The 16,133-nt window shown below is 41.8% G+C and overlaps 2 protein-coding genes across 2 annotated transcripts in view; one reads left to right on the top strand and one right to left on the bottom strand.

Annotated features, from left to right (window-relative positions):
• QARS1 (glutaminyl-tRNA synthetase 1) overlaps window positions 1–10,983 on the top strand; it is a 35,048-nt gene extending 24,065 nt beyond the window's left edge. Inside the window, exons 18-24 of the mRNA XM_032208578.1 lie at window positions 1,462–1,608; window positions 1,754–1,858; window positions 4,604–4,696; window positions 6,029–6,156; window positions 6,691–6,757; window positions 9,632–9,757; window positions 10,923–10,983. Of these exons, the coding sequence (XP_032064469.1) occupies window positions 1,462–1,608; window positions 1,754–1,858; window positions 4,604–4,696; window positions 6,029–6,156; window positions 6,691–6,757; window positions 9,632–9,757; window positions 10,923–10,973 (717 nt within the window). The 3' untranslated portion in view covers window positions 10,974–10,983. The remainder of the gene's footprint in view (window positions 1–1,461; window positions 1,609–1,753; window positions 1,859–4,603; window positions 4,697–6,028; window positions 6,157–6,690; window positions 6,758–9,631; window positions 9,758–10,922) is intronic.
• The window catches only part of LOC116502680 (zinc finger protein 420-like), a 474,998-nt gene that overhangs the window by 35,684 nt on the left and 423,181 nt on the right, over window positions 1–16,133 (bottom strand). The gene's annotated exons all lie outside the window — the stretch shown is intronic.

The following is a 16,133-nucleotide window of genomic DNA, read 5'->3' as shown; positions in this document are numbered from 1 at the left end:
GTGTGTGCATTGCATTATGGGTGTGGGCACGCACACACAAACTTTTGGTATATGACAACAAAAAGATTAGCCATCACTGTTCTAGAATATTGTTTCTTCAACTATGGCCATCATAGCCAATGATACTAGGTTAGGAACAATTGTCCAAGGCAGTGTGATCCTAGAAAAAGGGAGGGAGGGAGGGAGAGAGAGAGGAAAAAAACAACACCCGCCTTAGAAGTTGGAACTGATTAATACAGTTGAAAGTTACTAAGCAACCCCAAGGGGCAATTTTTCTTTCTTTCTTTCTCTGCTCCACTTCTGTCAGCCTCAGTCATAAATGTTGACTCTCCAGACACTGAATCACATACTCGGAACTTACTTCCAGCAGACAGATATGATATGATACGGACAGATTAGTTGCTTTATTGCAGAAAAAATAAAAGTCATATCTACTTACAAATTCTCCCCACCCGAAGAGCTTGGAAATCAGGCTGTTTCGAGATATGTCTACTTCCATGACTAAATCCTAGGCCTTTTTCTCTCACCGTTTTAAAACAATGGGAATTTGGGCGTGCTGTTTCCAGCTTGAAATCGGACAACATCTGCTTTGGATTTTGTTCTGACCCAGGCTTCACAAAATCACGAAACAGACTCCTTGTCCCGACAAAAGCCCCTTTTTATTAAGCTAATGTGAATTCCTCTCATTCACATCCAGCAAAATCCCAGTCCCAGCAAACAGTCTTTCAAGGGTGAATGTACAACCACAGACCTTATCAGGCTTGGAGAGCTGCCAGGCTGATATCTTCCAAATGCAATGCTGTACAAGAAAATTCTTGGCAGGAGTCTCTGAGAATCACGAACAAATCTTCACACTAATTAAATGAACAAATTGTCTCCTGCAAACTCCTCCCCTTTCACTCCTCTTTATTCCCTATGGGAGGGGCCATTCACCATCTACCTGTGCCTTTACTCCCGAGTTGGCCCTTGTTCCTTAGCTGTTCTTTTCTCCTGGCAGCTCTGCACAGGCACACATCAGGAACAGGCTCCAGCTGTTCTTCTGCCTCACTGATCTCCGCCTCCGAAGGCAGCTGATAACTGTGGGATGGCCCTGGTCCTCTCTCTGCCTCTGACGCAAAGCCCTCATCAGAGCCTTCTCCAGACTCCAGCACTGGCCATGTTCCTCCCCTGCCTCTCACTGTCTGAGTCTGCCACCAGATCTGCTAGCTGCTGGCGGGGCACAGCAGATTTCTAAAAACAGTTTTGTCTGACACTGGATCTCTCCTTGTCCGCTTCAATCTTAATGTCCTCTTCCCAATTATCCTTAAGCAAGGGCAAAGGGGATACTCCACAGCAACACATGACAAGAACATGTTGCAAATGTAGCTCCTGGAAACCTTCTCCAAGCTGCTTGTTGGTACATTTCCTGAAGCTAACATAACACTCCTGAAGCTTCTTTGGCTGACTCCGTCTTCCCAACAGGTGGGTGTAACGGTTGCCCAGTGCACCACGGAGCCTCATATGCTGGAAGCTTGTGTACGGGAAGTGCTGAACGAGCAGGCGCCTCGTGTCATGGCTGTCCTGGAACCACTACGGGTGACCATCACTAATTTTCCAGCACCACACAAAGTAAGCCAAAGTGATCCGATGGGGTGGGATGGCGTGAACAAAATGAAAGATCTATCCTGCTCGCCTCTTGGGTGGGTGGGTGGGGGTCTGGGGTTTAACCTTCATGGCTATGGAACTCACTGGAATGCTTCTCTCTTCCTGCTAGAACATAATCATCCGTGTGCCCAATTTCCCTGCTGACGAGACCAAAGGCTTCCATGAAGTCCCATTCCAGCCAACTCTCTATATTGAGCAAAGTGACTTCCGAGAGGTGAGCCCAATAGAAAGACACTACAAGTTATGGAAGAGGAGGATGTTTGTTTTTAATTTAGAATTAGAAACGGGGAGCTACGGCAAAATGGAAGGCATGTTCACCAGCTCAGCACCCATTACTTGGCTAGAAGTTGGATTTGATCAGTGGCTTACTTTGATCCTGCCCAAGTCCATATCTTATCCACTCCTGTTTTAAGAATGGCTCTTCACATGCCACCTGAAAGCTAAAAAAAAATGTGTATTTTAAATAGTCATCATTCACAGCTTATTCATAGCCTCCGACGCCCTCTTCATGCAGGCATTCTTGGAGCTCCTACGGCCGGGTTGGTGAACCTATGACATGCATGCCAGAAGTGACACATAGAGACATTTCACCTGGGACATGTGGCCTCGCTGGCTCATGTTCCTGTGTATGCATGCACACCAGCCGGCTGGCCATCACACATGCACACGCCAGTACCCGAACGTTTGGGTTTCCATTGCATGCATGCGTGACAGCCAGCTGTTTGTCGGGCGTGCACCCGTGCTGGAAACCAGAAGTTTGGGTGCCAATGTGCACATGTGCGCTGGAACACTGCTCTTCCAGGTTTTGGTGCTCTTGCGTGCACAAAGACAAGCAAGTCCACATTCCAGATGGGATGGTTCTGAATGCCATTTCCGGCACGCAGGTCGGCACACAGTAACATAAAGGTTAGCTATCACTGTCCTAAGGACTCAAAGGAGAGACGACTCCACTTAAATGCCCTCATCTGTGTGCTTTCATTTTATAAATCTTACCCTGTTTAAGCAGCAGAGCCTCAAAGGAATTTCAACTGAATTGAAAGGAATTTCGGCTGAATAAAAGTAGTGCTTCCCACATAACCACAGACACAGTTTTATATGAGGGACATGAGTAGAATTTTATTCTGATCTCAAAGACCGAAATGGTGTGTAAGGAGGGGGATGCTTGGAGAATGCAGGGGGACAGTACCAGCACACACAGCCCCTTCTGCATTCTGAAGAACGTCTAAAAAGCCATAGATCTGCTGTTTGCCATCCCCTTTGTTGTTTCTTGCCTGACATTGTATGTAGTTTGTGCAGTACCTGGATAAGAGCCATGCCCGCACTGCGGATTAATTCATTTCTCCTTGATGAAACGTTGGCTCTTAAGATTTGCAGTGTACTTGGTTCTGGCCCTGGCAGGTTTCCGTTTTCAGATATTTGAAAGAGACTCGTGATTGTGTTTATGATGCCAGAACAGCAAGATTATTATTTGAATGACAGGATCAAAGAGTTCTAAGAAGTCTTGTTGGACTGCTTCCTGCTTGACGCAAGGTTTTAGATCTAGAGCATCTTCAACAGATGGTTCTCCTAGCTGCTTTTAAGTCTCCTGGGAAATCACTTCTATTGTCTAACTGCTCTGACTCAACTTATTCTCACATTTATTTATTTATTTATTTGCCTTTTAATGAGAAGTATGCATATAACCGCAACAAAAATAGCCACAATGGTTATATGTGCATATATGGTTATGCATATAACCACAACAAAAAAAGCCTGCTGAATATACTGTAGCTTCTTTGGGTTTTCTTCTCCCAAAGTCATTCTAGACTAGATGTTTCAAACTCAAGAGTGCTTAGATCTGGCTCATGGGGCTCCCTGTAAACAGTGAATGACCAACTCACGGTGCCTCTGACAGCGAAAATGGAGCTCGGGAGGGGCCAGCTGAAAATGGAGCTTGGGAGGGGCTGAAAATGGAGCTCGGGGGGGGACAGCTGAAAATGGAGCTCGGGAGCCTGTTTTCACAGTGCTCAGACCACCACAAGCACCCCCGACACAAGTTACATTAAGTTGGCCATGCCCACCCTGGCCACATTTCACCCACCCACCCACTCACCGCCCCCTCCCCCCGAGATCAAACACAACTCTGTTGAGGCCCTCATGCCACACTGTTAATGAGCTGCCAAATAAATTGGGGTCTTGCAGCCTCTTATTTTAAAAGTGGCTTGGTACCCACTTTATGGATATGACTTTAGTTTAAGAACATATTTAAAAAGAGGCCTCCCTCATTTTCTCACTCCCTTCCCTTTTAGGCTTCTTTCTCTGGAAATTCCCCCCTCCCCCATTCTTTCTAACTTCCATTCAAAAAGAAAAAAAACACTATTAATGCATCTGTCTACCTTTGAAGCTGGAGACAACTGCATGCTGTATTAGCTGGAGTACAGACTTGTATAAATTCATAATCATGCTAAGGGAACATCCAGTTATTCTGCCATCATACCGTATTCACTTCCATCAGTTGCTATCAGAAATAACCACAGCTGGTGGTTGAACTGGTTAAACCAGTGATGGCGAACCTATGGCACGTTTGCCAGAGGTGGCAGGCAGAGCCCTATCTGTGGGCAGGTGTGCCATTGCCTGCTGCTTTTCTGGTTTCCAGCACATGAATGTGCACTGGCCAACTGATCTTCGCATGTGCCAGAGCCCCAGTAACCCAAAGACCAGCTGGCACATGCGCAAGCGCGTGCCGGAAACCCAAAGAACAGGTGGCCAGCACATGCATGCACACCAGCCAGCTGGTCTTCTGAGTTTCTGGCACCCCGGAACGCGTGTTCTGGTTTGGACACTTGGTGCCGAAAAGTTCACCATCACATAGTTAAACCATCCTCTCTCCCCTGAGTAATTGAAGTGAACTGGGAGGCTTTCTTCTGGCCCAGGGATCTTCATTTGATCCTTGCTGATGTTCATATTTTCTCTCTGACAGGTTCCAGATAAAGGCTACAAGCGGTTAGCACTGGGCCAGCCAGTGGGTTTGAGGCACACTGGCTACGTGATTGCTGTTCAGAATATCATTAAGGTGAGTAGAGGTCACAGCATCTTCTAAGAGACCACCAGTTCCATTTCTGTAGACTAGGACAGAGTGGTCAGTTTTTCCTGACCTGAAGGCCATTAATGGATCAGAGGGTGCATATAGCAATAGCACTTAGACTTATATACCACTTCACAGTGCTTTGCAGCTCTCTCTAAGTGGTTTATAGAGTCAGCCTATGGCCCCCTAACAATCTGGGCCCTCACTATACCCACCTTGGAAGGATGGAAGGATGAGTCAACCTTGAGCCTAGTGAGATTTGATCTGCCAAACTGCTGGCAGCCAGTGATCAGCAGACGTAGCCTGCAGTACTGCACTCTAACCACTGCGCCACTGCGGCTCATATCCATGTGAATGACATAAACTAAGCCTAGTTGCCTAATGTATGGGTTTCTGGATGCTTAGATGAGTTTTACAGGTAATTCTTGACTTATGACCGATTGTTTAATGGCTGTTCAAAGTAATGATGGACCCCCTCCCCCAAAGGTAATTATGACCTTTTCCCCATCCCCACATTTGTGATTCCAAAGAACAAAATGTTGCCTTGGGGAGAAATGTGGAATGAGAGGGAAATACAGATAGTCCTCAACTTATAACCACAATTGGCACTGAAATTTCCAAGATAAGGCGATGAGGATATAAGTCAAGATGGACCCGATTTTATGGCAATTTTTACGGTGATTCTTAAGTAAATCACCATGATATTAAGTGACTCATACAGTTGTTAAGTGATTTTTGCTGGAAATTATGGTAGCAAAAAAGGTTGTAAATGGTGATCACGCTATGTCAGGACCCTGCAACCAATTGTAAATGTGAGCTGGTTGTCAAGTGCCCAAATTACAATCGTGTGACTACAGTGGTGGTGGTGTGACAGTCGTAAATGTGAGTTCAGGCCTTAGGCCGCTTTTTCCCAGCTGTAGTACATTCGAACGATTGTTAAAATGAATGAGTAAGGTGAGGACTACCCGTAACGACTTTTGCCAGATAGTAAATGAAATACGGTAACAAGGAGAACGCCGAACGATAGATAAATGGCTGAATAAAGTCAAGAAATGTAACTTCTGCATCAGAGTAAAAACAGGCAGAGCTGAATGTAGCAAAGGCATAGGGCAGAGGTAGGGTATGATGACCTCTTCCTGACTTGTGGACTTCAACTCCCAGAATTCCTGAGCCAGCATGGAATTCTGGGAGTTGAAGACCACAAGTCATAAAAGGGACATTGTTTCTCCCACACACATGCACACACCTGGCATAGGGGAAGAGAGATTGTGAAGCCCGAGATGAAAACAAGAATATCACAACTTCTATATTTATGCCCAGGATACCAATGGACAGGTCAAAGAGGTAGAAGTGACTTGCACGAAGTCAGAAGCAGCAGAGAAGCCCAAGGCCTTTATCCACTGGGTGTCAGATCCTCTTGTGTGTGAGGTTCGCCAGTATGAGCAGCTGTGAGTATTACAGTAGAGGATTGTTAAATTGTTCTTTTTTTGGGGGGGGGGGACATCATATTAGCCTCTTCCTTATGGTGTATAAATTCTATCTGAATTCCTCCCTTGAAGGTTCTAATGACACAGCAGTTGACTTTTCTCTATCTGAATTTGGGTCTTTCTCTTTCCCAAATTAACTACATATATTTCCCAGTTGTTCTCCAGAAGCTTAGGATTGTCAAATGCAAGAAGTAGTTGCTTAGAAGTCTCTTTAAAAAAAAAAGTTTTTATTTATTTGTATATTGCCTTTATTATTTTTACAAATAAGATGGGTGAACATATCCAACACACATTCCTCCTCCTATTTTTTCCACAACAACCACCCTATGAGATGGGTTGGACTGAAAAAGAATGACTAGCCCAAAGTCACCCAGTTGGCTTTCATAGCTAAAGCAAACTCACAGTATCTTGGTTTCTAGCCTAATGCCTTCACCATTAAACTGACTCTCTTTTCCTAATTCCATACTAATAGTGATCTAACTTTTTGACTAACAGGTTCCTGCATAAGAATCCAGAAGACTCCACAGAAGTGCCAGGAGGGTTCCTGAGTGACATCAATCCTGTGAGTTCTGGGCCAAGAACAATTGTTAACACATAGGACTGGAATGGGCAAACTTAAATTAAAGCTAGATTGCTTTTCCTCAGTGCAAAGAAGATAATAAACTGCAATTAAGGAAGTATGATTTTTGTCATTCAAAAAGTAAAACATTGCAACAATTAAAAAACAAGGGAGTCTATGTTTGTAATAAACAAGATTCAAGGATAAAAGTAGAGATGAAAAGAGTTGATTTAAAAAAATAATACTCAAGAAAATTCGAAAGAATGCAGGCTCCAATTAGAAGAGAAGAAAAATTCAATTCAAATCTTACTGAATGCCAGCAACCATTCTAGGAATATACCGTAGAGTTTGGAAAGATTTATGAATTGGAATGTGCTAATCAAAATGAGTCTGTTTGCTCCTACACCCGTCCTAATTTAAAGTGTATTTCTTATTTTTTTAATAATTTTTTTTAATTTTTTAAAACAAACACAACACATCCTTCTTTACATACTGTAGAAAGTGTATCAGTTGGTTACAAAAAGACTTTCGTGCATCTCTTCCACAGTCAACAAACATAATTCATATTAACTCAAGTATTTTAACTCAGATATTTATACATATTACCATCATCATACCTCCATTTTCATTTGACTATAATTGTTTAAACGTCCTTCATCATAAAATATACCAAGATTTAATACATAACTACATACTGGCATTTCATTTACTATTTCTAAAATCTCCATTAATTCTGAATCCTTATGTCCTATTCTTGCTAAACATCCATAATATTTAATGACAAAAATTTTCTAATCCTCCTTTCCAAATCACTGTTTACAATTTACATATAGTTTTCTTATGTTGTACCCATACCTATATATACGTTGTTATCCTTATCCCTCTTTTATTTAACTATATCTTGTATCATAACATTTTCCTCCTAATAATCAAGACTTTAACTGTATCTTAGTTCTTTTTATTAACCTTTATATATAATCCAAAAGAATTTCTAATCTTCCTTTAATTGGTACCATTCAATATTCATATCCAATTATTACTTATCATAACACTACACATTGTATACATTAGTAACATTATCAATTATTTATTTAACTATATCTATTGTAACTAAATTTCACTAAGTGTAACTAGTTTTAAATTGTGCTCTTCCATCTATTAACCTGTATCTTTCCAGTAGCAAAACAATCTCATATCTTCTGCCATTTGTGGGGTCAGTCCTTTAATCATCTCCTTAATCTTCTGCCATTTGTGGGGTCAGTCCTTTAATCATCTCCTTAATCAACTTTGTATGGACTCCTCTTAGCAACTCCTTGCTTATAAAATCTTTCATGTAATTTCGATGCCCTTCTTCTGTTTCCTTAATCAGCTTATCTTTGATTGTCAGTAGTGTTATCAATGATACTGCTAATAAAATTTCTCTCTTTAAATCCATAAATTCTTTTATTTTTTCTTCTCCTATATCTTGCCATCTGGGGTAGATTTCCCCTCCATTTAGTTCCTCTTTCAGTATTCCACTCTTTCCATTTTCAGAAACAAACCAATCACCATAAATATCAGCAAATTTAATTTCTTTATATTCATTTTCCTCTTCAATTTTTAGGGTTTTAACCACCACTTTTTCCACTTGATAAACCTCCTTCTATTTCATCGTATTTTGCTGTTAGATGCTCTAAGTCTTCCAGCTTCTTCTCTATCCTCTCATATGTATTTGATAATTTCTGTATTTCTGAGAATATATTTTGCAGACTTAAAGTTTCTTTCTGCTGTTGAAATTGTGCCATTATCTCTAGGTAACAAACATTGCTGCTCTAGCTTGGAAGGTTAATAAGATTAGGCATAGATTCACAATAACTTTTTATTTTCACTTTTCTCTGGTTAAAGATATACTTCAAAGGGACATCTGTATGCTTTTCTTCTTATCACTCTCTATAAACAAGCAGCAAGACCTTGGAATGCCAAGCCAGGATAATCAGTGAGAAAAACAAGAGTGTTTCATTTCCAATACACAAACCTTCCAGCCTCTGAGTAGCAGTGATTTTGTTGCAATTTTCTTTGTTTCTTTTTGTTTCTTTTTGTTTCTTTTTGTTTCTTTTTTGTATTTCAAGTTAAAAAAAAGTCAGATTCTTGAATGAGTTAGAAGAACACCCACAGTAATGAAAGAGGAGAATTTTAGTCCATAGGTTACAAAGAATAATAAAAAAATAGAAGAAGAAAACTTAATCCATTTGTTTTAAAAGGCTTGCATAAATTCCATCCATGAAGATAGCATTTAAAAAGTAAGATAACCCACGGTCCAAAACCATTCCAAATTTAATTCCGTCGCTTATTTCTTCTGTTCTCCAATTTAAATTTTAAGTTTTTTATAGGCAGTCTCTTTTTAAAACGGTAAAAATTCCTCACCAGCTGGAAACACTTTCTCTTTCCGTATCCTTCCGTTTTGGAGCCACCCCAACTTCTTCAGCCTTGGCTGGATTTTTTGTCGCCGGCTTGAAGAACTTCTCTTGCATCGATCAAGGACTTTGCGATGTCCCTGAGATCAGCAAGACGTATTCTTCCTGTTCACCATCTCTGCGGGACAGTTTAGGTCCAATTGGACCACCCAGCGGCAAAAGTACCGGCTGCGGTCTCGGAGCATCGAGACCACACATCCGTATCGTTGTGATGTTGGCTCCTCCCCCTTAAAGTGTATTTCTTGAGAAGTCAGACACACCAATACTGGTGAAGACATGCCAGAATCTTGATATGAAGAGTTAAGGCTTTGAAGAAGTTGTGGATTTTAACTTGTTGGGATGAGGAGCATTAAGCAAATCTGCCAGTGAAGAAAAAGAAGTTATTTTAACTTCAGCATTGTCTTCCTTTTTCCTTCCACTCCAGGACTCCCTTCATGTGATTGAAGAGGCTCTGGTGGATCGATCTGTATATGGAGCCAAGCCGTTCACCAAATTCCAATTTGAGCGGCTGGGGTACTTTTCACTAGATCCTGACAGCACAAATGCAAAGGTAGGTTCCACAAAGTTGCAAGAGCTGGAGGAGACTTTTCTGATAAAGCAACTTTCTTCTGTGTAGAAGCCAGAAACTAGAACTAGAATTAGAACTGGAATTCTTTATTGGCCAAGTGTGATTAGACACACAAGAAATTTGTTTCCGATGCGTAAGCTCTCAGTTTACATACAATAGTGAAAAGCAACAAAGTTATAGTCATAAGAACATAAGGAGATAGGTAAGAGGGAAGATGAGAATGATGATGGTAATACTGATTTTTTAGATAGTTTGACAGTGTTGTGGGAATTAGTTGTTTAGCAAAGTGATGGCTTGGGAGGGGGACTGTCCTTGTGTCTAGTTAGAACAACTAGACACAGGGCAGTGCAGTGCCCTGTAGCATCATTTTGAGGGTATAAGTTTAAACTGTTTATGTCCAAGATGCATGGGGTCTGTAGATATTTTCACACCCCTCTTTGTGGCTTGTGCAATATACAGGTCCTCAAAGGAAGGCAGATTGGTAGCAATTGTTTTTTCTGCAGTTCTGATTATCCTCTGAAGGCTGTGTCTGTCTTAATTGGTTGCAGAACCAAAACAGACAGTTATAGAGGTGCAGATGACAGACTCAATAATTCCTCTGTAGAACTGTATAAGCAGCCCCTTGGGCAGCCTGAGCTTTATGAGTTGGCACAGGAAGAACATTCTTTCTTGTGCTTTTTTGATGACGTTTTTAATGTTAGGTGTCCATTTTAAGTCTTGAGATATGATAGAACCTAGAAACTTGAAGGTCTCTACTGTTGCTACTGTGTTGTCTAGTATTGTGAGTGGTGGTAGTGTAGGAGGGCTTCTCCTAAAATCTACTATCATTTCTCCATTTTTAAACTATGCTGCCACTGTCATTTTTTGCCTGGGCCTAATGGCTCGCTCCCACCAGTACCAAGCAGGCCACACTGAGGCAGCCAGTGAAGCCATCTCTCCCACATTCTTGTGGGCCAGATGATTACAGTACATTTCTTTTTGGGACCATGGGGCAGATTGATATGGATTATAGGCCAATTTTGGCCCATGGGCTGTAGGTTGCTGACCCCCGTTTACAAAGTTTTAGGAACAGGAAGGAAGGGTCATTCTCTAAAATGGACATGAAGATGGAGGAGAGGATACTGATGGCTTCTTGTTTCTCCTACAGCTGGTGTTCAATCGGACAGTGACCTTGAAAGAGGATCCAGGGAAAGCATGATGGCGTTTCCCTAACAATATCTCAACATAGACAAAATTGCTCGGATGTTATTTCTCCCTCTTTCTGTGGAGGGAGAGGGGGGCATACAGCCCAAGCCCAGTTTTCTACTATAATGCTACTGTTGCCTTAATGCATACCCTGAATACACAATCGATTGCACCAATAATCATCATAATAAAAATAAGCTTGGAGAAATTCTGTGTGGATGATGATGATGATGGGATGGGAGATTGTGGGTGCAATGGGATAGCAGTCAAGATCATTCAGACAGCCTTTGATGTTCACCTTTGCATGATCAACTTTCCCATGGCAGAAATAAAAAAAGAGCATTTACACTATACAGGGGTCTGGCAAAAAGGAGTTTGTTCACTCACCTCTTGCAAAGCCGCCAGCCAGTTTTAACACTGAGTTTGAGTAAGCCCATTCTCACATTTTCTAATAATCTATTTTACATGTTTTTATTAAAAATAGTTTTCCTATAGTATGATGTGATATATTATTCTCTTTCTTTCCATACTCTTATCTTCTCTCTCTGTCCACTTTCTCACCATACAGGACCAACTACTTAAATTCAAGAATTAGAAACTGTGGGAATATTGGAAATTATATCATTAAAATGTAGGGGGGAAATTCCACATTTTAAAAGGATCTTTAGAAACAGCAATGGACAGCAGCACCCATTCATCCATTTCTTTCTTCAATGTCTTCTTAAAGTTTTTAATATAGAATAGAACAGAAAAGAACAGAATAACACAGTTGAAAGGGACCCTGGAGATCCTCTAGTCCAACCCCCTGCTCAGGCAGGAACCCTATACCATTTCAGATAAATGGTTGTCCAAACTCTTCTTAAAAACTTCCAGTGTTGGAACACCCACAACTTCTGGAGACAACTTGTTCCACTGATTAATTGTTCTGCCAGGAAATTTCTCCTTAGTTCTAAGTTGCTTCTCCTCCTAGGGAAGCTAAATTCACTTAACACTGGGTTACCAAATTATCAACTGAGGCAAGATCGTAAAATAGGGCAAACTTAACTTAGTTAACAACAGAAATTTTGAGCTCAATTGTAGTCATAAGGACTACCTGTATCTGTTCTTCTAGTTCAACTGACATCTCTTGTGCGACTACAATGTTATGCCCCCCCCCCCCCCAAAAGAGCACTTGATACAATGAAGGGATTCCAATAAGTCAGAATGTCTGTAGTTCACATTTAGGATTGTTGCGGCATCCTCGGAGTCACATGATCAAACTTTGGGTGCTTGGCAACCGACATGAATTTACGATGGTTGCAATGTCCTGAGCTCCCAGGATTGTCATTTGGAACCTTCCTTGGGAGCTTCTGGGAAGCAGAGTCAATGGGGGGTGGGGGGGGAGAGTCAGATTCACTTAACAACTACATGATTCCGTTAATAACTAGAGATTTGCTTAACAACAGTGGGGAATGATCATAAAATGGGGCATGGCTCACTTAACTCTTGATTTTGAGCTCAATTGTCATAATTTAAGGTCTACCTGTATTATCAGCTTACTGATAATACCTATCCCCAAACTAATGGATAGCCTTCCCAATAGCCTCATGGCCTCAAATAGATGTTAAAGAGGAGTGATCTATCAGGCCCCCCAGGGGTTCTCAGTTGGACCTCTCCCCTCCTGTAAACATTGATCTGAACCATCTGCCCAGAAAGGAGAACTAGCACAACAGCGTGCTTGCCCACCCCACATCTCTACCCTACAGTGTCAGCAACCTGCTGCTCCCTGTTGCTCAAAATATGTCAGAACCGCCAATGTGCGACACCCGCCAGCACGCAATTTATTTTTGACCCCCAGCGGGCCAACCATGGATAAATCCAAGAAAAGTTTCAGAATAAAACAGAACCTTTAATTCAAAGTACATATGCTAATTTTGTGGGCGCTCAGGAAACGGGCATGAGAACAGTTTTGTGGCTCCCAATGTTTTCTGTGGGAAACAGGTCCAAATGGCTCTGACTGTTTCAGGTTGCCAACCCCTGCCCTGCAGCCAAATCAAAAGGATACCCCAATCAGTGATGAAACCATCAAAGCATCTGGGAGGACCAGAGCAATTGCACCCCTCTCTTCCTGGCTCTTAACAAAAGATCATTGGCAATGCTGCCTGTTCTTTACCTCAATAAAATAAGTTGTTAAAAATCAAACAAAGCCACAACCAACAAACCTGGCAGTTTCCTCTAGTGTAAAAAAATAGAGGGGGGGAGGGGAATTCTCATATACCATAGCTACTACCAAGAGAGACACAAAGACGACTATTGCTGCTGTGTGTGCATCTTATAAACAAAGCCAAGGATCCCCCAAGGGGCCAATCCGATCAGGAAACCTGCCCAAGCTAACGAAACGAGGACGGTGGGAAGTAAGGAAGGCGGAGGTGTAAGGTCGTGTGGACGAAACAAAAGCACCTCCAACCAGCGCCCAATGCACAAGCAACAATAGTAGGCCTAGATGATCCTACTCGTATGAATGCCGCAGACAAGCATAACTGATGCGCGAGTGCCCCAAATTTCGCTCTCCTTGCTGCTTCCTTTTGTGTATGCAAGCAGAAGCGATCAGGTGGCGCGGCTCCCCCTGGGAGAAACGCGGAGTGACCTTTTTTCTCCGACAGAGAAGGATTGAAGCGGTAAGGGAAATGAGCGACAACACCCGGCGACTCATCTGCACGTCTTTAGCGGCTATTCTTCCAGGCTAGATCGCCGCCAGGGCCTGTCCTTCCACCGCTAACCTTTACCCTTCCGCGAAGCGGCGGGGCCCAGAGTTGAACTTGCTCTTTTGCTCGTTCGCGCTCTTCTCGCCCGCCCTCCTCCTCCTCTTCTTCTCCCAGGAATGCTCCATCCCGGGTCGCTGCACCTTTAACGCCTTGCACATTTTCTGCTGTGTACAAACACCAAAGTCTAGACGGAAAGTTAGTAACTCTGGGCCCTATTTAAGGTGGACTGGACAGGGTTGCTTAGCCAGCGGGCTGAAAGTGCCGGGCTGTGTTGGCAGCACCGAAGCTACTATCCAATACTGACTAGGCATCTCTTGCAAAATCTCACTCCGGCTCCGGTGGTGCTGTGGGCAGAAGACTGAAGCAGAGTCTTTGGGTGGTGCGACCTGTGAAGCATCACCTGTTAAGGATGGCATCATGGGCCACCTTAAGGAGCAGTTGTTGGTGCTGTGAAGTGGGAGGTTGTTAGCGAGCACATGGGGATTTTAAAGCAGCCTGGTGTTGCCTTTAGCTAGGCTGGTCTCTTGGGGGCAAGAGACGAGGGACCCCTTCCTTGAAGGGGTTTTCCTCACTAGCAGGAATGAATGAACACCTGCTGCCAAAGGGCAAAATGTATAGCTGGCATACCTCCGCTTTTGTCCTGAAGAAATATGGTGGGCCAGGATAGTGAAACAATTAAATTCCTGCAGGAGATATCAGCCTGTGCCAGCATCATCTTCTCCCACAGTATTTGAATGTGTGCTGCAGAGCAGGTCCCCATTCTTTTTTTAAAAACCACTTTGTCTTTAAGAGTAGAATCTGCAGTATGCAAATTCTTTATTGTGTCTTCTAACAGCACTGAGAGGATATTCATAGTTAAGTCAGGGAAAGAGCTGAATGTAGAATGCAGCATGCATGAAAAGTAATTTTGAGTATATGCCATCCCTCCAAAATACCTTATTATCCATTTCCCTTTAATGTTGTCTGATAGGCTAATAAATTAATCCCAAGAAAAAAGGGAGTTTGCATTCTTTGGCTAAACAATTTTTGTTTTTAAATGGAAAGGCCAACCTTTGGTTAAGCTTATTAATTTCTCAGTGCTGGTATCAGATCTCTTTTCTGTGGTCAATCACTGGATTTTGCTTAGGGAAGATGTTTCCAGAAAAACAGCTGTGGTGCAGTTATGTATCTGAAGTGCAGCTTTGGGGATATGGAATATATGTACTTTTTAATAAGGTTGCGTTCCTGCATTTGACAGCTTGAGTCTTTTGGGGATTACTAATGATTTGGTTTTCTGCAGTTGGTTCAAAATTCTCTACAAAGCCCTTATTGCTGCCCAAATTTCTGAGATTAAAAAAAATGTTACAATTTAATAGCACAAATGGCTCAATTAGGCTCACATGGGAGATACTCTGAGGTAAGTTTGCTGAGGGGGAAGTTTTTCTTTTCAAGAAAAAAGGGAGAAGAAATGCTTAGAAATTCTGTGCTAATTTCTCCTTTGTGATGTAGAATTTATTTGGCTACCTTGAAAATTTCCCCATTCCCCCTGTATTAAGGCTGTTAGAAATGGTACTATGGTAAGACTGTAATCCTACCTACCCAGTTTCCAGATGTTTTGTAAATTGTACTTTGTATTTAACATGAGCTGCATCCTACATCTGGATTTTTTTTTTATTAGCATGCATTTCAAATGACCAAGCAGGCTTCCTGTAATTGCTAATAATATTAGAAAAAGGGAGGAACATTTTAAATTGTATGTAAACAAAGATGAACACACCGCCTTTTAACCTGTTAATTGATATATTTTGTTGTGCCTGAGGACAGGTTATGTTAAACATTAACTTAGGAGAAATGTAGTATTATAAAGGTTCCCAAAAAAACTGTAAAATAAAGTTTTCCTTTTTTTGTACAGGTATCCTTTCATTTCTGAGTCAGTTAGAATGTGGCCTAGTGAGATAGCCCTTCTAAGATGCCTCTATATGTTGCTCCAATTAGTAATTACCATAATGGAATGTTTCTCAAACATGAGAACTATATTTCTAAATCTTTTGACAAGGCTGTTCCTTTTTTGCCTACTAGAAAGTTTTTGCTCCCTCTCTACTCCCAGTGAGTTTCATGCACTTATCAATGATGTCCATTTATTCTGGCTTACTTTTTTTTTTTATAAATGGGGTTAGACCTGATGGTTACCTCTGTTAATTTAAGTTCCCACATTATAATCACAACAAAGGAATCACATCAATTATGTCTGAAGCAACCACAAATCTTTGGGTTATCAGATTTTAGCACAGGAATAAGAACTTTTGACTCTGTAAATTTTCCTAAACAGAAATTCTCTTTGAACTCCTGTAGATTATTTTCTTAGTGCTGCTGAAATCTATTATAATGCTTCAGAACAGACACAGCTTCAGTGAAAATTGCTGATTGGAAGGTAATTTGCCAGAGTGGAA

The sequence above is a fragment of the Thamnophis elegans genome, chromosome 2 (genome assembly GCF_009769535.1).
Source record: "Thamnophis elegans isolate rThaEle1 chromosome 2, rThaEle1.pri, whole genome shotgun sequence".
In the NCBI taxonomy this organism is placed as follows: domain Eukaryota; kingdom Metazoa; phylum Chordata; class Lepidosauria; order Squamata; family Colubridae; genus Thamnophis; species Thamnophis elegans.
The sequence above is the reverse complement of the archived record's forward strand: the minus strand, read 5'-3'. Positions and strand labels throughout refer to the sequence as shown.